Raw genomic sequence first — 24,432 nt, 5'->3', positions numbered from 1 at the left:
GGACACCGCAGATGGAGATCTGTAGAGCCCTGGTCAGGAACGGGGCTGGTGGCGGCAGCTCAGCAGCGCTCACCTTCTCCTCTGCAGATACACAGAGCCCTGGGGACATCCTTTGCCAGTCTTGAGTCTTCACATGGCTTAACAGCAGGGCCGTTTCCTCCTTCAGCTATAAATGTTTTTAAACATTAGGAGTTGCAGTTCAAAACTTAGGAAAATAACACCAGACTGCCTTCTATTTTATAGGCACTGGTCCCATTAGGAATTGGCATTGCCACAGGAGAACAGGTGAGTGATGCCCCCAACAGGTAGGTGACGTCCCCTTGGGGTCAGTACACACTGACCAGTGACCGAGGACACAGTTGTGTGTTAGGCTCCATCACCTGCTGTATTTTGAGTTGGGAAATTTTCATCATCTTAGAAACTGGGTCATTTTATCAGAGTCTAGAGTCAGATATAGAAAAAGTTTGTGGCTATTTCTCCAATTTATATGACTAAGGTCAGTTATCTTTTTCAAAGTGTCTAATTGAAATTGAAAAGGCAGCAATTTAAAGTTGCTATTGCAAGGGCAGAAAATGGTCTTAAGAAAGCCAGCTTTCAAATTGAATAAACATGACTGCATTCACTTTTTGAGCTTATAAATGAAGCCCAAGTGCCTGCCAAAACCTGCTGCAGTCAGCCCACGAGCAGAGCAGCGTGAGGAGCTGATTCTCAGTTTTCCCGGCAAAAGGAGCAATACTGCTCTGCCGTGGTTCCGTGTTGTCGTCTGTGCCACCTGCTCATCACTGTCACCGTATTTCATCCTGATGCTTCATCTCCCACTTATCAGTCGCTGTGACAGTCATTCCCTCATAAATGGCGAGCCAGTGTGATTTTGACCTGACTCACACTGTTGCATTAGCAGATTTGTAAAGAAGTGAGCACAAGGTCCCTGCCCACGCTATAAAAGCTTGCCTCATGCCCAGCGAGAACAAAGAAGAAATACAATCTGGGCTTCCTGAAGGCCACTGATGAATAGTGATTGGCATAGAGTGGCTGCGTTGCCAGGTTTAGAGATCTGAAGGCCAAGGCTGACTCTTCTATTGGTGTTATTTTCAATTCTATTTCCAGTGCCACAATAGAGTGATATTTAAGCAACTCCTACAGGCAAAGGCCCTGCAGTTCCTCCAGATTGACAGTTGCAGACTGGGCAGTGTCAATGAGAACCTCTCAGTACTGCTGATGGCCAAAAAGTTTGAAAGTAAGTGTGCTGCAGCGGCTGCAGACCAGACCTTCATTTCCCCACTAATCAGGCACCTCCCTTGATGGTTTGCAATTCACATGCGTGGGAGTCTGTAGTTTGCCATTTTGATTTTTTTCTAACTCTCATTTAGCTTTATTCCGGGAATTTTTGATGATTTTCATCTTGGAATTTCATTCCTAAATATTAATGAGTGATTTAATCACCTGTGGGCAATAAGAAAAACCAGAAAGTTCTCTTTCACCCCTTCCTCTCCCTGCCCTACTCTTGGTATTAAATAGAAACAATTTCCTTTTAGTTCCTGTTTGCCCCCATGCTGGTGGAGTTGGCCTCTGTGAACTGGTGCAGCACCTGATTTTATTTGACTACATATCAGTCTCTGCAAGCCTTGAAAACAGGTCAGTAATGTGGCATTAATACTTTCTGTTTCAGTAGGGTCTCTCAATCCAGGCCAGAGCTTGTAAATTCTGCCTTCATGACCAAAACACACTAAGACCTTGTCTGCTGGCATGTCCTATAACTCTCAGGCGGAGTTGGTTTTGCTTCCACTTCTCCACACGGGGCAGTAACAGCAGAGACCCACCAATGAACAGTCATTTTGCCTCCTAAGATAGGGTCTGGTAGCTGACTCACTTTATTTTTTACGTACATTGAAGGTGAGGCTTGCAGCCACACTACTCCCTTAACCACCTCGTTTTCATCACGTGTATTCTGTACTTCTGTCCCATCTCCTCTTCCCAGTACTGGAGTCTTCCATGGTTTAGATGCACATTTATTTCATCTTATTTCTCAGAACGCCCCGGGTGGGCTTTTAAATTAGGACAATCTCCTTCCAGTCATCTGCACACATAGGGTTTTGCTTATTACACTTTTCTTGTCTCCTGGAATTAAATGTCTCACAGAAAGATCACTGCAAGTATATAGCAAAGGCACAAAAGCATTCACTGGGAAAGGGAAATGCCAAATTCGGGACTGTGAGTGATAAATGGGACCCTTGAGGGTACATAGGAGGCTTCAGTAATAATGGTAACTGTTTTTCTCTTCAGAGGGGTAGTGAGTAGACAGGTGCTGTCTTTTAATATAGCTGAACTATTTTATACTATTAGTCTATTCTTGCACTGCTATAACGAAATACCTGAGACTGGGTAGTTTATAAAGAAAAGAGGTTTAATTGGCTTACAGTTCTGCAGGCTGCACGGGAAGGATAGCGGCTTCTGCTCAGCTTCTGGGAACTTACAATCATGGTGGAAGGCGAAGGGGGAACAAGCATTTCTTATGGCCAAGAGCAGGAGGAAGAGAGTGAGGGGGGAAGGTGCTACACACTTTTAAACAACAGATCTTGTGATAACTATCTTGAGAATAGCACCAAGGAAAGGGTGCCAAACCATTCATGAAGGATTACTTCCCATGATCCCGTCACCTCCCAGCAGGCCCCGCCGCCAACACTGGGGATTACAGTTCAACATGAGATTTGGGCAGGGACACAAATCCAAACCATATCAGCCTGCCTGTCACAGCTGTTCAATAACAGGTTATGGAAGTCAGGCAGCAGAGCTCAGTCACTTGCCCCAAGCCTCAGAACTACAAAGTGGCTGACGCAGAACCTGAACACAGATTGGCCTGATTCTAAATCCTCTGCTCTTCATCTAAATCATTTGTATAGCTGAAAGGTACCTCATTTGGTGATTTTATTTTTTGGGTGGGGAGTATGGAATGTATTTTATTGTTCTGCATCTGGGTTTGGTTCCTTAGATGTCTCGGTTCTTGGATGGAGGTGGGTGTGTCCCACTTTCCTCAGTTGTGGTCCCATGGACCTGTTCGGATTGTTTTCCAGGTGCAGAGTGCACTGAGAAAGCCTCACAGTGCTAATGCTTCCTAGATGCCCAGCTGAGGCAGTGACAAAATGGCCCTCCCAACCCTACCTGCCAAAAAAACCCCAAGCCCCTGGCAGCTGCTGCAGCCATATGAAAAAATACAAATGCTTCTTGAAAAATAGATCACAAAATGTGGTGATTGTAATCTATTCATCTAACTTTTGGCCAGTGGAACCCAAATGATTCTGGATATTTACAGAGTCTGAATTGATGCCTTTTAAATGGCATCACAAAACCTCTAGAGGTACTTCGTGTGTTCATGTCATCAAAGTCCCCACCTCACATTGCTATATTTTAGAAGAAAAGGACCTGAGGCACAGAGGTTTAGAGACTTGCCTAGAAACGCATGGTAACACAGCTAAGCCTCGGCCAACACTGTCATTTGAGTGGTACTCGCTCTTTCTGCTTTAAATTAGCACCATGTGAATAATCCGACTTCAGGCATCATTGCCCCAATCTGATTCCCTCCTCTTAGGATGTGTGAGTATGTTGACCACCTGCACGAGCATTTCAAGTATCCCGTGATGATCCAGCAGGCTTCCTACATGCCTCCCAAGGTAAGCTGTGGCCAAGGTAATTTGTGTCCCTGCCCATAAATGCTGTGGCCCTTGCAGAAGAGATGCTGCCAGCCACTACCATGCCTCTCTCGTGAACTAGACCATGGAGTACCAAGCTTTGACTCCTGTTTATTTGCAATATCCAGAAACAAACAAGTTCTTCAGTTTGTCTGTATCAAAATCCTCAGGCCTGAGGGCCAGGGCTTGGAGGTTAAATTGCCTCTGACAAGGCTTCTGTAACACTAGCCTTTCCTCACTAGTGGAGATCTTAACATTTGCACTCCTTGTGCAAAAAAACCTGGCACCATCTAGCAAGTTAGTGACCTAAAAAGTTTGGACTACAATTGTGTGGTTGGGACCATTTATTCTGATCATGTTCAAGAGATCATGGCTCATTTTCACCAACAGAGGTCAAACTATTATCAAAGAGTTTGATGAGTTAACTAACTGGTAAATAGCCAGTAAAATGTGTTCCTCTGCCCTATTTCCAACAATCTCCAAACTTATTTTAAAAATATTAATTCAGGGCTGGGCATGGTGGCTTACGCCTGTAATCCCAACACTTTGGGAGCCTGAGGCAGGTGGATCATTTGAGGTCAGGTGTTTGAGACCAGCCTGGCCAACATGGTGAGACCCTGTCTCTACAAAAAATTAGCCGGGAATGGTGGCAGGTGCCTGTGATCCCAGCTACATGGGAGGCTGAGGCAGAATCACTTGAACCTGGGAGGTGGAGGATGCAGTGAGCCAAGATTGCGCCACTGCACTGCAGCCTGGGCAATGGACAGTGACTCCATGTCAAAAAAAAAAAAAAAATTAATTGCCTCTGGCTTAGACGTAAAAGCATTTCTTGGAGCAGCATAAATGCATAAAATCTGTTTTTGTTCCAGGTGGTTATTAACAGGACTCATTTTTTTGGTCTTTGATAGGATCCCGGCTACTCAACAGAAATGAAGGAGGAATCTGTAAAGAAACACCAGTATCCAGATGGTGAAGTTTGGAAGAAACTCCTTGCTGCTCAAGAAAATTAAGTACTCAGCCCCAACATCTTTTTTCTTTCTGAAGTGAAAAGGCTTAAAATTTCTTGGAAATAGTTTTACAAAAATGGATTAAAAAAAATCCTACCGATCAAGATTAGTTCAGCTAAAAGTCATACCACCCTCAGGAATCAAGTAATTATTACTTGATTCTTTTAGCAAATCAATACACATTATCCTGCTTAATCCTTAAATAAGTTTAGATTTAACTAACCCAAAGTCCAGGAGGATGTTCTTACAAAATATCTATCAAGGGCTGGCACCTAGACATTAAACTGTACTTTGAAAATAAGCAACATGTTGCATAACTTGTTGGAATAATTCCTTGTTCTATTTAACACTTGTCATAACTTAGCAGAATAAAAATAGTTGTGCAACACCAGGGGGTATCTGGTATGCAACGAAGGGAAAAAGATTTCATTGATTAACCCTGAAGTGGTTTTGCATCTTTTTCTTGCTTAATCTAAGCATATTATTAGAGAAGTCACACCATGCTGAAGCTAACGAGGGCAAAATTGTAGTCCATAGATTATTTTAAAATAACCCTTTAAGGTTATAAGTTAAAAAAAAAAAAAAAAAAAAAAACTCTATCCTAAATGGTCATTATATTTCGAGGATAAGATGCAGTTAAAATGAGAAAAATAGGGCAAAATATATTCACTATTTCTAAAATATACTTTTAAGTAGCATCCAAACCAGAATACAGGACATTTACTTAGGAGAGTTCTTTAAATCTATTTTAGGAAGGAACCGAGCAGATAAGTGGCAGTACAGAATGAACAAAGCGTGGACAAATGCAGAACACTTCTTTATTATAGCAACATATAAAACAACTATAACTTTAAATGTTCATAACCACACTCTACATCATGATTGATGGTGTTACTCAGCTCCCTCAGATTTGAGGGAATAGCCTGTGAAATTCTTAAAATATTCTAAAAATAGCTTGTGAAATTCACCAACCTTCTTTATAAGGACGTGGGATTGAAATGCACGTACATGTTTTTGCTAAGAGCACACACATTTCATTCTCCTTACTTTGTTCATAATCTCAGCGTTTTCAGATACCCTCAGTGAGTTAACTCAAAGCCTTTTATTATGGAAAGAACTGGCACAGTTATATTTGCCAGTGGCAACATCCTTAAAAATTAATAACTGATAGGTCACGGACAGATTTTTGACCTAGTTCCTTTTTCGTTTAGAGCAAAAGGAACTTCTACCTCGGCATCCAGCCCAACCCCTAAAGACTGACAATATCCTTTGAGCTCCTCCGAAAGCACCCTAAACAGCCATTTCCATTTTAATAGTTGGATGTGGATTGTACCCTTCAATCTGAAAGTCTTCAGCTTTGAAGTCATCAATTTTCTCAACTTTTCGAAGAATCTTGAGCTTTGGGAAAGGTCTGGGTTCTCGCTGAAGCTAAAACCAAAATAAGACCATTATTTTGCCATAATTGTACAACCTGTTGTAATTGCTCCTCATGTCCATGAAACAAGTACACAGGTTGTGATCAACAAAGTTTTATTTTACAGGAGTATGATCCTGTCGATACCTTGCCGTAGGTTATGTAACATGATTGGAGCACAACCAGCTGTTTTCTTGCACAGATCAAGAGTGAAGGGTATTTTGTGACATTATAGTGTCAGGAGCCTGGTGCCTTATCAGGTGTAAGTTCTTATAATCACTCTTGGCAAATTTATTAAAGACAGGAACACAGTCAATCTGTAACTCATAGTAGCTCTAAGTTTACTTGAATTCCACAATCCCTAACCCATCTGTCCCTGGCAGAAAGAAGGAAAGATGACATGCATGGACAGTGAACAGAAAGGGATGAAAGCCAGGATTCCTGGGATGAACAGACAGTGGCAATTAGGATGTGAAGACAGGTCACAACCTATTACTATGTCTAAAAACGACTGGAGCAGAGAGCCAGAGAGAATCAGCCTGAAGTCACCCTCCACTCAAGAGCAGCCAAACTCCCTCAAAGGAGTAACTTTTAAAACCTGGATCTAACCTGAAAGGGGCTAAAAAGTTTCTGGTTCTGAGTTTTTTTCCTTAAGGCTCATGAAGCAGATGAACTTACATTTTTATTGCCATTTCAAATCAATTGTTGGCTGCTATAACTTAGGGATTTCAACAGACTTTTGAGGTTTGGACCTAAATATTGTACTTAATGTAAAATTAACAAGAAATATTTATGGCCAGGGTGGTGGCTTATGCCTGTAATTCCAGAACTTTCGGAAGCTGAGGCAGGCGGATCACCTGAAGTCAGGAGTTTGAGACCAGCCTGGCCAACATGACGAAACCCCATCTCTACTAATAATACAAAAATTAGCTGGGTGTGGTGGCATGTGCCTGTAATCCCAGCTACCTGGGAGGCTGAGGCAGAAGAATTGCTTGAACCCGGGAGGCGGAGGTTGCAGTGAGCTGAGATCGCACCACTGCACACTCCAGCCTGGCCGACAGAGAAAGACTCCGTCTCAAAAAAAAAAAAAAAAGGAAAAACATTTGCACTTCAATTCTCCTTCAAGTTAAAATGAGTTAAAATGCCCCCTTTTGGACAATCTCCTGGCTTGAATGTGGCTCTTCCCTCTCTGGTACTGGTGCTTAGTACCTCACAGCACCTGACATGTTAAGTGCCCATGGTTGCTGAGGCAGATGCCTGCCTTGTCCTGCCCACCTACCCACCACTTCTCCCTAAACTGAAGCCCCACATTCGGAGCAGTCATCTTTATCTTGGACACAGCATTGAGCAGATGCCTGTTCCACAATCAACCTTTTATCAAGAGAAGGTACCAAACCCAAAAGTATAACATCTAATTCTTACCTGAATTTTCAGTGGCTCGATGTGATTCAGGTAAATATGTGCATCTCCCAAAGTGTGTATAAAGTCACCTGGCTATAATCCCGGGGGAGAAAGCAGAACAGTATGTTAGTTTCAATTCCTTTAAAACATCATTTAAAAACAGTAGAATATGCAGACACCGCAAGGCTTTAAAAAAAAATAATTTAGTGTAGCTTTTCCATTTTTTTGTAGTGACAGCATCTTGTTATGTTGCCCAGGCTGGTATTGAACTGCAGACCTCAAGCAATTGCTCTTGCCTCAGTCCCCCAAAGTGCTGGGATTACAGACATGAGCCACCACACCCAACCTCAGCATAGCTTTTGAGAAAATCCACAGAAGCTATATCACAAACAACCTGTATAGGTCTGTTAGTGCATATACCACAGGGCCAGAAAACCTTCCAGACAAGGAAGGTTTCAAAGTAAAAACCGGTTCATGTCTTACTTACACATATCAAATTTAAAAGCTAATCAGAGACTAAACTGTACAATTTGTTTTCCCATATTAAAGAACTGAAGAGCTCAGTGTGTTAGGCTGGCAAGTCACCCTTCCCGAGACAGCCCACCTTCAGGCCCGTGATGTGTGCAATCATGTACGTGAGCAGGGCGTAGCTGGCGATGTTGAAAGGCACACCTAGGCCCATGTCTCCCGATCTCTGGTACAGCTGGCAGGACAGCTCACTGTTCACCACATAGAACTGGCAGAGGGCATGGCATGGAGGCAGCGCCATCAGAGGAAGATCTGAGGAACCAGCACAGAGGAAGATGAGGGGTGGTGGTTTGAAAGACCACAGGTAAAGGCAAAGTAAAACAGGAGAGAAACAGAAGCCAACTCATATGGTGGAGACCAGGAGAGCCACTGGGCGGCAGTGATGTCCATAACCCACAGCCCCTGCAGCGATGGCATGGAGCTGAGGGAGACTATCCATCGGTGCAAGGTTTCTGCAGATGTCCATTTATGGCTGAAGCAATGCTCTTATCAGAGCTGAAGGGATCTGGACTACCTTCGTGGCACCAAATTACAAATACAGCAGGAATAATTCTGTTTGCCACAGGAAACTGGTGCTTCTGGTACACCCTGCAATATTAAAAGTCTTTATTACATGGCCAGGCACAGTGGCTCATGCCTGTAATCCCAACACTGGGACGCCAGGGTGGGCAGATCACTTGAGGCCAACTTGAGTTCGAGACTAGCCTGGCCAACATAGTGAAACCCTGTCTCTACTAAAAATACAAAAATTCCTGCGCCTGTGGTCCCAGCTCAGGGGCTGAGGAATGGGAACTCACTTGAACCTGGGAGGTGGAGGTTGCCGTGAGCCGAGATCACACCACTGCACTCCAGCCTGGGCAACAGAGTGAGACTGTCTCAAAAAAATAAATAAATAAAGAAGTCTCTATTACAGATGAAATATTTCACCCTAAGTACTTATGACATCCTGATAGAGTTTTGTTGTTGTTGTTGTTTTTAAATATTCAGGGTCTCACTCTGTTGCCCAGGCTGGAGTGCAATGGCGTGATCATGACTCACTACAGCCTCAAATTCCTGGGTTCAACTAATCCTCTCACCTGGGCCTCTGGAGTTGTTGGAATTACAGGTGTGAGCCACCACACCTGGCTCTACACCCTGGTAGAGTTGAATTTTACAATATAATTATTAAAAATGTTAGTGAGGTGGCAGCGAGTTGGAACTTCATCTGCTTCCATTTAAAATGTTAACATCTTACATGTAGTTTCTAGGCAATTTAAAGCCCTTTTCGGAGTAAGAATGAGTATAAATACACAAATTAAGATCATCTGGTTGGGAGGCTGAGGCAGGCAGATCATCTGAGGTCACGAGTTCAAGACCAGCCTGACCAACATGGTGAAACCCCGTCTCTACTAAAAATACAAAATTAGCCGGGCATGGTGGCACATGCCTGTAATCTCAGCTACTTGGGAGGCTAAGGCAGGAGAATCACTTGAACCCGGGAGGCAGCGGTTACAGTGAGCCAAGATCACGCCATTGCATTCCAGCCTGGGCGACAGAGCAGAACTCTGTCTCAAAAAAAAAAACAAAAACAAACAAACAAAAAAAAAACCAAACTCATCTGGACCCAACCTCATGATCTGAAGATCAAAGTGTAGCAAAATGTGACTTGCCCAAGGTCACACAACCATGTGGCTGGGAGAAGTTCCCAGGGTCCTGCCTCCCTCAGGTGCCTCTGCACAAAACCACATTGCTTCCCTCTAAGAGTATGGTTAGTATAAATGAAGGCGATGGGGTTCTTTGAACCTCTTGGATTCCAAGCGCACATGATGATTCTTCTGTCGTCAGGGTTGGTTTTGATGGTGTCAATCACTCTTTGCAGTTGGTCAACTCCCTGTCCTGAATAATCTGTAGAATTGTCAAAAAGAGAGGACAGGTACATACATTAATCACACACGTCATGAGATGGCCTTAGAGGTCATCTATTACAGCCTGTCACCCAGGGTCCCCCCTTGACCCATGGCTACAAGATATCTGGTGCATTCCACAAAGTTTGCAAATCTCGGTGGGTTGAGTTCAAGGCCCTGTCTGACTCCTGGCTCTGTCCCCTGGAGCCCTAACAAAGTCTTTTTCCTCTTCTACACAGTCCTTTGAATATTTGGTCTGTCATGGAGTCACCTCCTCCTGTTCCCCCCATAGCTAACCCTTTCCAATCTCAACAATCTTAATTTCTTCTAGTGCTCCCCACGAACTTAGGCTCTAAACCCATCAGCGATTCTTGTCACAATTTCACTGACAAAATCTAGTTTATCCTTGTCTCACAGAAAGTATTGTATCTTATGCAGAATATAGTATTCCATATACTTTCCAACTAACAGAGGACCATGGATTCCTTTCTATCACCTCAGCAGCAGGCTTCCGACACTTCCACCTAAAATTACTTTAGAGTTTAGCAGCTCAACACACGACTGACTTGGAAACATCAGGAAACCTCTATAATGATTACACCACCTTGTACTTTGCTCCCATTTCTGGTCTCTGGATTTTAATCCCTTTCCTTCCTTCTGAGATGGAACTGGAAGCTGAGAAGTGATTTGTTAACTGAAGTGCAGAGCTTCATAATCTCCTTTGGTTAAATTTCTACCTATTAGTGTCAGACTATATTCTGGTTCAGTAGTTCTCAAAATTTTGGGAGGAAAGTCCTCTCATGGTCACAGTTCCGAAAAAGGTAACATCAAAGATTTTAAAAAGATGAACCTTGGTGGTGTAGTTCTGTAACTTGATTGTAGTGGTTACAAGAATCTACACGTGCTAAAATTGCAAATACACACATCCACAAGTGCACGTAAAACTAGCAAAATCTGACGACTCTGAGGAATGCACCAATGTGAATTTATACAGGATGTTACCCAAGATATTATCACTGGGGGAAACTGGGTAGAGTTCAGGGAAACTTTCTGTGCATTTAAAAAAAAAAAAAATTCCTGTGAATCTGTAAAACAAAATTAAAAACAAAGAGGGACAAACTTTCCTACTAAAATCCAACAGCTAAGCGTACACACCACTGTAAACTAAGACCATAATTTTATTAGGCCTTTTAAGCAAGAAGAAATAATTGAATACTAGGCAGGATTTAAAGCATCATTAAGCCAGGGGACTGGCCTCACATCCTAAGGACACCCTACAACTGAGGTGCAGGCAACGACCTGCAGAACACTTACCTGCACAAGTAACTTGGCCCACACAGCAACTTTTTTCATTGTGATAAAGTACACGTAACATTAAACTTACCATTTTTGTGTGCAATTCAGAAGCATTAAGCACATTCCTGATGTTGGGCAACCATCACAATCACCCATCTCCCGAACTTTTTCGTCATCCCTAACAAAACCTCTGTGCCCATTAAACATGAACTCCCCATTCCTCCCTGTTCCCTAGTCCCTGGCAACCATCATTCCACTTTCCGCCTTTAGGAACTTGCCTATTCTAGGTCCACACAGCATTTTTAAACTTCCTGAAGTTGCTAACATTTAACAGATCTCATGATAGCACATAAAATGTAGGTTTTAGGCTTTTATTGAAGAATTCTGACATCACCAGGCCCAAATTCCTCCAGGTAGCTGGAGGTGAGATGTGACTCCCCTTAGATGAGACACCTGCTCTCCAGGTTGCTGGTCTCTGCCCAGCTAGTAAATTGCACACACAAACCCCACATCCCAAGGTGGCATCTGCTTTTCCTAGGGACAGGTGGGAGGGGCTGGGCTCTGTGACATCCAGCAAGAGGTGACACCAACAGTGACAGGAAAGTGGAAGTCTAGGAGTGAGATGTTTCATTCTTTCTCCACCTCTGCAGGGCTGGGAGTGGGGTGTGACCCTGGCACTGCGCTTCACAGCAGCGCCACCTACAGCACGCTGTGGCTCAGCCTCGAAAGGGAGATTAAAGCCACCACAAAGCAATGGGGGCATTTTGTCCCTTGTCCCACTGAGGAACTTCCCATTCCCCAACACGAACACCAACCATGCAGCTATCTGCTGATGACATATGTATGGAAAGTGCCAAGTGCCCAGTAAGTGCTAATCATCAAGAGTGTGAAACAGCCTTCATGAGGCTTAATTGTGGCTTACCCTGGCACCACCCCTCGCAAGGTCAAAGCTATACATCAGCTCCTGTGACACTGACTCATCCCCCAGACCTTATCTAAAACAACGGAGCAAACACGTGCTAGGAAGGGCACTCGGGAAATGAAAGGCATTGTTCTATCTCCTCACCTGATTCCATATCTCTGTATTCTGCCCCAAAATGCCTCCACTGGAAGCCATAAACTGGGCCCAAGTCCCCTTCTTCTCTGGTGGAGAATCCCAGGCTGTCCAAAAAGTCTCGGGATCCATTGGCATCCCAGATTTTCACTCCCTTGGAAGACAGCTCTTTAGCATTTGTGGATCCCTGGAAGAGATGGGGAGAGCAGAACAGGCATCCAGGTAAATCCTAAGCCATCTCAGTTGATCCCCCCGAGACACCACCTACAAGGGCCTCTGGCCCCTGCTGACTTGCTGGGAGGTGGGCACTTGACACCACCCATATGGAACCCATCCTTTTGTTTTTTGAGAGTTTCACTCTTGTTGCCCAGGCTGGAGTGCAATGGCGCGATCGTGGCTCATGGCACCCTAAGCCACCCTCCCCCTGCCTCAGCCTCCCAAGTAGCTGGGATTACAGGCATGGGCCACCACATCCAGCTAATTTTGTATTTTTAGTAGAGACAGCGTTTCTCCATGTTGGTCAGGCTGGCCTCGAACTCCTGACCTCAGGTGATCCGCCCGCTTCTGCCTCCCAAAGTGCTGGGATTACAGGCGTGAGCCACCACACCCAGCTGCCCATCCTATCTTTAAGCAGGCTGGTCCCAGCCCAGATTCCTGAGGGCTTTAGGACAGTCTGATCCCTTCTTTTTTTTTTTTTTTTTTTTTTTGAGAAGGAGTCTCGCTCTTTTACCCAGGCTGGAGTGCAGTGGCGCGATCTCGGCTCACTGCAGGCTCCGCCCCCCGGGGTTCACGCCATTCTCCTGCCTCAGCCTCCCGCGTAGCTGGGACTACAGGCGCCTGCCACCTCGCCCGGCTAATTTTTTGTATTTTTAGTAGAGACGGGGTTTCACCGTGTTAGCCAAGATGGTCTCGATCTCCTGACCTCGTGATCCGCCCGCCTTGGCCTCCCAAAGTGCTGGGATTACAGGCGTGAGCCACCGCACCCGGCCTAGTCTGATCCCTTCTTTGGAACCACCCTCTCACATCTTTTCTTCCATTCCCCTCAACTAAGCTTTCTAGACTAAACACCTCCAAGTGCTTTTGAGTATTCCACCGATCTGACAGTTTTATGTTTCTTAATGAAATGTGTTGTCTACTTGTAATAACCCAAAATGAATTTAATGCCTACATGCAATCTGTTCAGTGTAACTTCTACCTGGCATACAGGATATTCCTAATGATCAGACTAATCAGTGTTTTACAGTGCAGGTGCATCAACTCCTGTATTTGATCGAGTCACCAATGGAGTAACTCCAACTATCAAGGTGAGTCTGACATTCCTGGCAAGGATTCCTTAGAATCCTGAATTGAAGCATTAAGTTGAAACAGGGGAATGCATTTTATTTCTGAGTATCTTGCTTCCTCCCTTTCTATTGTTGAGTTTGTCTCGATTTTCTTAATTTCCAACAAATCATTTCTTAATCTTTTACATATTGCTTCAAAAGTCTCTCCTTTTCATCCATTCAGACCAGGCTCTAGCCAGTTTAAGAATGTTGTCTTCTGAGGTTTCTGATGATGTTTCAAATCCAAGGCTCATTGTTGGTCGAGATAGGCCAATACAGAACAAAATACCCCAAGAATACAGAGCTAAGGCAGACTGGGGCTGGATCCAAATTTAAGCCCTTTCTAAAATGGGATAAGAGGACTTGGGTCTGGCTTGCCTCAAGACCATACAAGCCACACCAAGTGCTCTATAGAAGGGATCCCAGCTTCTAGCATGGCCCAGACCTGAGCCCAGACCTCAGCCACCTTCCAAAAAGCACTGGTCAGAACATCGCTGGTTCTAGGCCAGGACACGGAACACAGAGAAGCTTGGGCTGGGCTGCTGCCTGTCTTCACAGCACTCTGGCCCCGGCCTGAGGTACCTACTCAGTCCTCTGGAAGGGGTTCACCTTGTTACTGAAGAGACTCTTCTAGAGTTTACATGAACATGGGAACACAGGTGGTATCTATATTTAGTGATCAACATATGTTGACTCCTACTATGTGGCAGGCTGTGTTTGAGGCCCTGGCGATACAACAGTGAACACGAGAAACAAATCCTCTGCCCTCATAAAGCTTACAGCACATTTCACCTATTTATTTACTATCTGCTGTCCCCCTTCTAACAGGGGAAGGGAAAGGTTGACATACATCAGATGGTGACGTTCGTCTATGGAGAAAAACCAAGGAGGTTGGGGGAGAGTCACAGTTTTAAATCAGGAAGTCCAGCAAGGCTTGCCCGAGTGGAGTAGACTCAAAGGAAGAAGCCAAGGTTCCAGGGAGTGGGGATGTCCCCGTGTGCTCAAAAACTCACAAGAACAGCAGGGCTAGCACAGAGAGCAGCAGCTAAGGCCAAAGATGAAAAAGGGACCCCATAAGGACCGTGGTTTTTACTGAGTGAAATGGAGCCACTAAGAGCTTGAGGGTGAGGAATGATATGCTTTGACTTTTGGTGTTGTCTTTTTTTGTTTTTGAGATGGGTTCTCCCTCTGTTGCCCAGGCTGGAGTACAGTGCCACAATCTCAGCTCACTACAACCTCCGCCTCGTGAGCAATTCTCACGCCTCAGCCTCCTGAGTAGCTGGGATTACAGGCATGCACCAGCACACCTGGCTCATTTTTTGTGTTATTAGTAGAGACTAGGGTTTCACCATGTTGGCCAGGCTGGTCTCAAATTCCTAACCTCAGGTGATCTGCCTCGGCCTCCCAAAGTGCTGGGATTACAGGCGTGAGCCACCACACCTGGCCGCTTTGGCTTTTGAAAGGATCTCACTGGCTGCTGTGTTGAGAACAGACTACTGACTTCTAATAGCAGCGACTTCTTTACCTTGATAAACCACAGCAACTCCTCCAAAACACCCTTCCAGAACACACGTTTGGTTGTCAGCAGAGGAAATTCATCTGAAAAACAATTTGCCATACGGTTTCAAGATGGGAAGACAGATCATGCCATCCAGGGAAGAAAACTGCCCTGGGACGTGAGGCCCTGGAGCATCCAGAAAGCCTAGACTCCCGCAAAGTGGGCCAGAGGTCAGGGTGGAGCTCCCAGGCTGCAAGTCACATCAGTGACCCAATTCAGGCTGAGACAGCACTTCTGTGCCCCGGTGACCACTGGACACAGGAATTCCACACACTGAGATGGTGGTGAGGGCAGGGATGACCATGTGGAAAAAGGGAGGAGCTATCGTCCACTGCCCACTAGTGCTCATCCTGTCACAAAGGTGTGAAGACAACACCAAGCATGTGTCCCAGGAACAAAAAGGGAGGCATCAGAAGTGTCGAGCCACAGAGAAATAAAAGTGTAAAAACTTATCTTTAAATGCAGTACTCGTTCATCCCACACTCTCTTGTGGTATAGTTTATATTCAGACAACAGAGAGATTTTTGCAAGCACCTGCTTTTATCAGAATTGCCTACCAAGCATTATTTCCTCCATTTTTAACATATAGGGAAGCTATATGAGAAGTAACTTGCTCAATGTCTAAGCAGAAAGGTGGGTTAAAAATGAGGTCTATGGCTCATCAAAGGCCCCTGGGCTTGGAGCTGCAGAAAAGTGGATCCCTCTCCTCAGACAAAACTCCCCAAGCTGTCCCACGCGGATCAGCCACAGCAGCTGGTGAGTATTCGTCTCTAGATGGGTCCGTGGGCTGGAGGGCTTTTCCGCTAACTACAGTGAATCTGCTTCACCAAGAATGGGTTTCCCCATTCAAAACCACCTCCACCCCTGTGTCAAGGCTGCGCTCCATTTATCTGAGAGGTCAAGGTCAGCCCCTGGCTTACACACCTTGGAGTCCCCTTCCCCTCGCAGCAGGCGCAGGATCCAGGACGACAGGACGGCAGCCATGGGCTGCCTAACGTCCTGTGCCCGCCCCGCCCCGCCCCGCCCCGCCCCGCCCCGCCGCGCCCCACTGCGCCCCACTGTCCCCTGAAAGCCTGGCGCCAATAACCCGCGAGACATTTTTTGCCTGGGGTGCTCCTGTCTGAAAGGAAAAGAGGAAAGGACGAATAAGAACTTATACTCGAACTCCCGAATTTCTCTTTTCAAGGTTTAAGAGGAAAGCTGGTTGATGGGGATTAGATGGGAGGCCGTCAGGAAACCAAGTTCCCGCGCCAGCTTCAGTTCCCTCCTCTTCCCGCCGCCTTTGCCCCGCCCACATCATTTTCGCTCCAGTTTTTGAAAACTCTGCAAAGCGGAATGGTCAACAGGAGAAAAAGGAGGAGGGGCAAAAGCCAGGACTTTCAGACCAGCGCGCGGTCAAGCCCAGGCAGCTCTCCCTAACTCTCCAGCATGGGGCAAACGCTGCCCGACCACGCCCGCCTTAGGGGCCACAGCATCGCTGGGGTGACTGCGAGCCCTGGCCGTGGAGCCGCTGGGACCCAGCTCACCTCCCGGCTGTCGCTCCTGTGTGTGTTACCCTGCGCCAATCACGTCCCTAATGGGACCCTCAGTTTCGGCGTAAGGCAGGGAGGACGATGCGTCCCCTCCCTCGCAGGATTGAGGTTAGGACTAAACGGGGTCCGCAGCGCCCGGCAGCTCCCGAGCGCTCTCCCCAGCCGCGCCTCCCTCCTTCCCGCCACCGGTCCCGCAGGGGCCCGCAGCGTCACCTCTCAGGCTATAGCGCGCCTGCATGCCGAATACCGACAGGGTGCCGGTGCCCGTGCGGTCGTCCTTCCTGACGCCGCAGCGGAGAATGTGCTCGATCTGCCCCAGGTACTGCAGCTCCCCGTGCGGCGGACGCAGCTCAGCGTCCCGCTCCTGTGCGGCGGCCGGCAAGGGCCGGCGCGGCAGCTCGGAGCCGGCGACGGGCATGGCGCGGCGGGCGGCGGAACAGAGGCAGGCGAAGTGGCGTGGCGAGCGGCGGGACTGAGGAAGGCGAAGTGGCGCAGTGGCAGGACCGCTTCCGCGCGCTCTTTTCCCGCCGCGGTCCCGCGCTCCGCCTCTTCCTGCTCGGCGGGGTCGCAGCGACCCCGGCTCTGGAGAGCGTGCGCCAGCGGGAAACGCAGGAGCCACGGGTGTGGCACAGAACCGAGCCCAGGGCAACAGCTGAGAGTCCTAGGAAACCCGGGAACCTGGATGCAGGTGCGGTGGCTGGGAAGGACTGCTCCCTTTGGAAACCGTCTGGTCGACCGCGCCAGCAGCACAGTTCCCACGTTTTCCTGCGGTCTTATCAACAAAACTGCTATTTAAGATCTGTTTCCTACAACTAATAAGTGATTTGCATTTCCATTTCTTCTTTCTCACTGAAGGCAACCGAAGTAAGTGGTATAATGCAGCTTTTCTACTTGATTAAAGTCCGCCAGGGCGCTGGACGCGGTAGCTCAAGCTTGTAATCCTAGCACTTTGGGGGGCCGAGGCGGGTGGATCACCTGAGGTCAAGAGTTCAAGACCAACCTGGACAACATGGTGAAACCCCGTCTGTACTAAAAATACAAAAATTAGCTGGGCGTGGTGGCTACTTGAGAGGCTGAGGCAGAAGAATTGCTTGAACCTGGGAGGCAGAGGTTGCAGTAAGCCAAGATCCGACCACTGTACTTCAGCCTGGGCGACAGAGCAAGACTCTGTCTCAAAAAAAAAAAAAAAAAAAAAAAACGACCGCCAGGGCTTTTCCAAGGTTTTTTGTTTGTTTGAGACAGTCTTGCTCTCTCACCCAGGCTGGAGTGCAGTAGCGTAATCTCGGCTCACTGCAATCCCCGCCTCCTGGGTTCAAGCAATTCTCCTGCCTCAGCCTCCCGCGTAGCTGGGACTACAGGCGCGCGCCACCACGCCAGGCTAATTTTTTTTTTCGTGTTTAGTAGAGACGGAGTTTCGCCATGTTAGCCAGGCTGGTCTCGAACTCCTCACCTCAGGTGATCCACCCGCATTGGCCTCCCAAAGTGCTGGGATTACAGGTGTGAGCCACCGCACTTGGCCCCAGTTTTTAATACCACATTTTCCAATTTTACTGAATTGTTTATAACATTAACACTGGGGAGTGGGAACCGTTGACGAAAAGAGTTAAACTCTGTAAAATATTTGAAGAAATTTACTCTGAGCCAAATATGAGTGACCAATGGCCGGTGATAGAGCCCTCAGCAGATCCTGAGAACAGGTCCCCAAGGTGGTTGGGCTACAACTTGATTTTTTATACATTTGGTTGAAAGAATTGTTATCTAAAGATTTGGAATCAATAGAGGGCTGGGCGCAGTGGCACACGCCTGTAATCCCAGCACTTGGGAGGTCGAGGCGGGCAGATCACGAGGTCAGGAGATCGAGACCATCCTGGCCAACATGGTGAAACCTGTCTCTACTGAAAGTACAAAAATTAGTGGGGCGAGGTGGCACGCACCTGTAACCCCAGGTACTCAGGAGGCTGAGGTAGGAGGATCGCTTGAACCCAGGAAGCAGAGGTTGGTTGCAGTAGCTGAGAAAGCGCCACTGCACTCCAGTCTGGGCGACAGAGCCATATGGGAAAAAAAAAAAAAAAAAGATTTGAATCAATAGAAAGGAATATCTGGTTAAGATAAGGGGTTGTGGAGACCATGGATTCATCATGCAGATTAAACCTCCAGGTAGCAGGCTTTAGAGAGACAGATTGTTAAATGTTTCTTGTCAGACTTAAAGAGTGTGTTCTACCTGTCTTAAGGCCTGTGTCGATGTCAATGCTGGTCAGCTCTGCCTAAATTCCAAACGGAGGAGGGAATAATGAGGCATGTCTGGCTCCCCTTCCCATCATGGCCTGAACTAGTTTTTGAGGTTATTTTGGAATGCCCCTGACACAGAGGAGGGGTCTTTTCAGATAGTTCTGGGGCTTAGAATTTTATTTTTGGTTTACAGAACGATTTTATAATGAGTTTAAAATGCACTGATACATGTGTTGTACTTGCAAGCATCCTTTTGCCTCAACTGTTGATTGAGTACAGAGGTGCTTTCAGCATTTTGGGTGGGACTTTTCTTAGCTGGACCGGGTTGTTCTGCACATTGCAGGGCTTTAGCAGGACTGTGGAAAGCCAACCATATGTTGGCATTCCCCCACCCCACACCAGCTAAAAACTGTCCCTACACATTTCTCTACACGTTTCCGAGCACCAGCAAGATCCCAGGCTGAAAATATTCCAGATTATCCAGATGCACATTATCTGTGTTTAATTTCCTTGTGTTATTCTTTTTTTTTTTTTTTTTTTTTTTTTTGAGGTGGAATCTTGCTCTGCCCCTCAGGCTGTAGTGCAGTGGTGCTCAGCTCACTGCAAACTCTGCTGCACGGGTTCAAGCAATTCTGCCTCAGCCTCCCAAGTAGCTGGAACTACAGGCGCCTGCCACCATGCCCAGCTAATTTTTTTTTTTTTTTTTTTTTGCATTTTTAGGAAAGACGGGGTTTCACCATGTTGGTCAGGCTTGTCTCAAACTTCTGACCTGAAGTGATCTGCCCACCTCGGCCTCCCAAAGTGCTGGGATTAAAGGCGTGAGCCACCATGCCCAGCCTTACTTGTGTTATTTTTTTAAAACCTGATACATAATAATCGTGAGGTAGACAGGGCTTGACTCTGGAGGCAGGGCTCCGACATGGGACCAAATTGAGGAGTAGTCAAAACAAGGATGGGGCAGAAGTAGTTTTCCATAAGACATGCCCACCAGTGTGCCATGTCAGTTTACCATTGTCATGGCAACACCCAGAGCTTACTGCCCCTTTCCATGGCAATGAGCCAACAACCCGGAAGTTACCACCCTTTTTCTAGACATTTCTGCATAATCTGCCCCTTAATTTGCATGTAATTGAAAGTAGGTTATAAATATGACTGCAGACCTGCCTTTGAGCTACTGCTCTCAGCACACTGCCTATAGGGTAGCCCTGCTCTGCAGGAGCACTCAGGGAGCTGTCATACTGCCACATCAGTAGAGCTTTTCTTCTACCAGGTAGCTCTTAAATTCTTTCCTGAGCAAAACCAAGAACCCTCCTGGGCTAAGCCCAATTCCGGGCTTACCTGCCCTGCATCAGTTGCACATCCTTGTGTGTTTTTTTTCTTTCTTTCTTTTTTTGTTTTCGACGGAGTCTTGCTCTGTCACCCAGGCTGGAGTGCAGTGGCACAATCTCAGCTGACCACAACCTGTGCCTCCCAGGCTCAAGCAATTCTCCTGCCTCAGCCTCCCGAGTAACTGGGATTACAGGCACCCGTCACCATGCCCAGCTAGTTTTTGTATTTTTAGTAGAGACGGAGTTTCACCATGTTACCCAGGCTGGTCTCGAACTCCTCACCTGAAGTAATCTGCCTGCCTTGAGCCTCCCAAAGTGCTGGGATACAGGTGTGAGCCACTGCACCCGGCCCCTTGTGTTATTTTGAGGCTGGTTTATTTGTTCCACCCAAATACCAGCTAAATCACATCTCAAGACGAGGCTCCTCTGCCCACATGGAGCTTCCACTTCTGCTGCCTTCCTTGAGTATCTTGGCTTGATAGTAAAGACAGAATGGTTCTTTTCAAAGTGGCTACTCCATAAATGTTGGTTAGAATGAATGGTTCTCTCAGACAAATTTCATTCATTAACACACATTTATATCATGGTGCCTTCCTCGTTTCTACAAACAGCAAGACAGACAAGGTCCTTTTCTTCATAGAACTGATATTCTGGCAGCGACAAACACGACAAAAGTAACCAAACAAGATATCTGCGGATAGTGACAAGTGTGATGATAGTAAATTAATGGGTATAGCACTAAACAGTGATTGTGTAGAGGGTGCTTTAGATCTGATCACCAGGAGGCCTCATTGAGGAAGTCACATTTGAACTGAGACTTGAATACTGGGAAGAAACCAGCAGGGAAAGATCTGGGGAAAGAACATTCCAGTCAGCAGGTGCATTTATGCCAGTAGGTGCCACAGTGCTTGCATCTATAAAAACATCCCCCAATAGGGACAGTCATGATGCTTAATCCTGTCTTGTTCTAGGAAGAAATAATAATTATTAGTGGATACATTAACTTATTGGAGTATAAAAAGCTCTTCCTTCTCATTAAGAGATATATTTGTTTAAAATTTTACTTTTATATGTTTAGTAGTCATAGAAATTTGTAGTATATTTATGTTATTTTGATCAAGTATATACAAAAATAATTATAATGATCGCCCAATCTGGAATAAATATTTCATACCTAGAATTTGATGTCACAGGATATTCTTAATTTTTAAAATTTAAAAATGATCAAAATTTTATGGATCAACAGAAGATATTTAAGCATAAAAATATACTACATTAGGATAAAATTCTTAGGAATGTAGATTGAAATAAGAGTTTAGGGAGAAAATGGAATGAGATAAAATTTCTCACTGTTAAAGAAAAACTTGTATATTTGTTTCAATGGATGATGCTGGGTCAAATTGCAATGATATTTAGATTCCATTTGGTACATTTTAAAGAGGGATGACCTGCTAATATTTACACACATGGGAAAATAACAATTTGCTATTCTTTCAACTTATATAGAAAAATGACATGCAAGTATGTTGCAACTTTTTCAGTTTCCTTTGAGGAAGTATGAGAGAGCAAAAACATTTGAAAATTATTGGTCTAGAAAAACCTTCCCTTTACAATTTCAAACATGTAAGTAAACTTAGGTAAAGGAAAGCAAAAAATTAATGTTTTTGAGAGTTAATTATGAATCAGTTACTTGATAATATTATTTGTTATTGTTGCAACTACCATCTATCAATGAGTATCATGAGCCACACATTATGGGTTAATGTAGTTCTCACAACTACTCTATAAAACACAAACTTTTACAGTAGTTCCCCCTTATCCACAGGGGATATGTTCCAAGACCCCCAGGGGATGTCTGAAACCACAGATAGTACTGAACCTTATACATACCATGTTTTTTTCCTATACATACATACCTATGATAAAGTTGAATTCATAAATTAGTCACAGGTAGAGGTTAACAACAATGACTAATAATAAAATAGAACAATTATAACAGTATGCCAGCATCCATATCTTGTGCTTTGGGGCCATAGTTAAGTAAAGTAAGGGTTCCTTGAACACAGAAAGGGTTCCTAAGAGAACAACTTGGGGAGTGTCGTCATCGTCATCGTGGAGCCGCTAGACAAAGGGAGCATTCACCTCCGGAGAGGAAGGGGGCAGGGACAGCATGAGATTTAATGGCATGCAATTGAAAACTTATTATGTATTTCCGGAATTTTCCACATAATATTTTAAAACCGCAGTTGATCTCGGGTAACTGAAAGCTTGGAAAGCAAAACCACAGATTAGCGGGGCAGTAGTACTTTAGTTACCTTATAGATGACACTGAGATTAAGGATCTTGGCCAAAGTGACACATCTAGAAAATATAGTAGGCAGGATGAAAATCCAGTTTAGGCTGCATGCAAAATCTTCTTTCCATTTAGCTGCTTTGAGCCTGACTTCCCCCACTCTCTTTCCACTCTATAAGCTTTTGATAGTTCATTGGATAGAAAATACGTTCTCTTAATCACTTATTTTTTGTCACCTTCACTAACAAATATATAAAATCTATGGTTGAATAGACTGTATTTGAGATTTGCTGCACACTGAGGAACGCAGGATTCTATCAATCATTCCCTGCCAGGAGCAGTGGCTCATGCTTGTAATTACAGCACTTTTGGAGGCTGAGGCGGGCAGATTGCTTGAGCCCGGGAGTTTGAGACCAGCCTGGACAACGTGGAGAAACCCCATCTCTAGTAAAAAAATACAAAAATAGACAGGCATGATAGTGCCTGTAGTCCCAGCTACTCAGGAGGCTGAGGTGGGAGGATCACCTGAGCCAAGGAGGTCAAGGCTTCAGTGAGCACAGATCAGTGAGTAAGACCCTGTCTCAAAAAATAACAATAATATAATTCTCATTTTTTTATAGCCTTCAGTTATGATTTAGAAAAGGTTTATCTTCATTTGGAGTTAATTATATTTAATTGGCTGCCTCTGAACTCTAACTTTCTTTTCTCTGACAAGCCTTTCTATCAGATAGATCAAGACTGGGTGAAAAGTTCTTTAAAAGTACAGAGTTCTCTCTCTTTCATTACATTTCTTTTGTTTATTTATTTATTTATTTATTTATTTATTTATTTATTTATTAAAAAAGAGTCTTGCTCTGTTGCCCAGGCTGGAGTACAGTGGCGCAATCTTGGCTCAATGCAACCTCTGCCTCCCAGGTTCAAGCAATTCTCCTGTCTCAGCCTCCCAAATAGCTGGGATTACAGGCATGAGCCACCACACCTGGCTAATTTTTGTATTTTTAGTAGATACGGGTTTTCACCATGTTGGCCAGGCTAGTTTCGAACTCCTGGCCTCAGGTAATCCACCCACCTTGGCCTCCCAAAGTGCTGGGATTACAGGTGTGAGGCACCGTGCTTGGCCTACATTTCTTTTTATAATTTAAAATACTGACAAATAGCTCTCCTATTATTGTGTTGCACCAAGGTCCAAATTACAAGGTTGAGCGTCAGCCAGAAAAATCGTATGTTTTCCATAAAATATGTATGTCAAAAGACAGCGCTGTTGTGTCAATTTTAAAAAGTAGCTATGTAGTACACCCATGTTCAAAACAGCATTATTCACAATAGCCAAAAGATGGAAACAACCCAAGTGTCCATCAGTGGCTGAATGGATAAGCAAAACTGGGTAAATATGTGCAAGAATATTAGCCTAAAAAAAGGAAGGAGTTCTGACACATGCAACAACATGGATGAACCTTGAAAACATTGCTCTAAGTGAAATAAACCAGTCACAAAAGGACACTGTGATTGCACCACTGCACTCCAGCCTGGGCAACAGAGTGAGACCCTGTCTTAGAAAACAAAAAACAAAACAAAAGACAAATACTGTATGATTCCACCTACATGCAGTACCTAGAGTAGTCAAATTCATAGAAAGTACAGTCGTGGTTGCTAGGGGCTGGGGAATGGGGAAACGGGAAGTGAATGCTTAACGAGTACAGAGTTTCAGTTTGGGAAGATAAAAAGGTTCTGGTGGTGATGGTTGCACAACAATGTGAGTGTACTTAATGCCATAAATTGTGCACTTTAAAATGGTTAAAATGGTAAATTAATGCCATGTATATTTTACCACAATTTAAACAAAGACTATACAGAAGCTATTGGTCTTTACAAAACAAAGCAATGAATCTCAGATTTTTTTC

The 24,432-nt window shown here is 45.1% G+C and overlaps 2 protein-coding genes and 1 long non-coding RNA gene across 12 annotated transcripts in view; 2 read left to right on the top strand and 1 right to left on the bottom strand.

The window, feature by feature from the left end:
• The window catches only part of ENOSF1 (enolase superfamily member 1), a 39,415-nt gene extending 34,334 nt beyond the window's left edge, over window positions 1-5,081 (top strand). For 7 of the 8 annotated variants that reach the window (XM_055236828.2, XM_055236809.2, XM_063640745.1 and 4 more), the window contains 5 exons: window positions 244-285; window positions 1,108-1,237; window positions 1,536-1,635; window positions 3,587-3,668; window positions 4,595-5,081. In XM_055236828.2, the coding sequence (XP_055092803.2) occupies window positions 244-285; window positions 1,108-1,237; window positions 1,536-1,635; window positions 3,587-3,668; window positions 4,595-4,696 (456 nt within the window). In that variant the 3' untranslated portion in view covers window positions 4,697-5,081. The remainder of the gene's footprint in view (window positions 1-243; window positions 286-1,107; window positions 1,238-1,535; window positions 1,636-3,586; window positions 3,669-4,594) is intronic. The other variant, XM_055236818.2, reaches the window with a different exon arrangement.
• Window positions 5,082-5,497: 416 nt separating this feature from the next.
• TYMS (thymidylate synthetase) lies at window positions 5,498-17,975 on the bottom strand. Of its 3 annotated transcripts, XM_055236869.2 has the most exons (7): window positions 16,895-17,975; window positions 15,117-15,190; window positions 12,282-12,456; window positions 9,819-9,920; window positions 8,113-8,288; window positions 7,530-7,601; window positions 5,498-6,121 (listed from the first exon to the last, which is right to left on the bottom strand). In XM_055236869.2, the coding sequence occupies exons 1-7, from the start codon at window positions 17,097-17,099 to the stop codon at window positions 5,984-5,986; spliced, it is 942 nt and encodes a 313-aa protein (XP_055092844.2). In that variant the 5' UTR covers window positions 17,100-17,975; the 3' UTR covers window positions 5,498-5,983. The 3 variants fall into 3 exon arrangements, with proteins under 3 accessions (XP_055092844.2, XP_055092848.2, XP_055092857.2); XM_055236873.2 differs by lacking the exon at window positions 9,819-9,920 and having other exon boundaries at window positions 16,895-17,211; XM_055236882.2 differs by lacking the exons at window positions 12,282-12,456; window positions 15,117-15,190 and having other exon boundaries at window positions 16,895-17,211.
• Window positions 12,388-15,601, top strand: LOC129459748 (uncharacterized). The gene is made up of 3 exons (XR_008650051.2): window positions 12,388-12,491; window positions 13,513-13,573; window positions 14,791-15,601. It is a non-coding gene; the product is annotated as an uncharacterized lncRNA (long non-coding RNA).
• Window positions 17,976-24,432: the final 6,457 nt, after the last annotated feature.

Source organism: Symphalangus syndactylus, chromosome 1, assembly GCF_028878055.3.
Source record: "Symphalangus syndactylus isolate Jambi chromosome 1, NHGRI_mSymSyn1-v2.1_pri, whole genome shotgun sequence".
NCBI classification, from domain to species: Eukaryota; Metazoa; Chordata; class Mammalia; order Primates; family Hylobatidae; genus Symphalangus; species Symphalangus syndactylus.
Note: the sequence above shows the minus strand (reverse complement) of the source record. Positions and strands in the feature narration are given on the sequence as shown.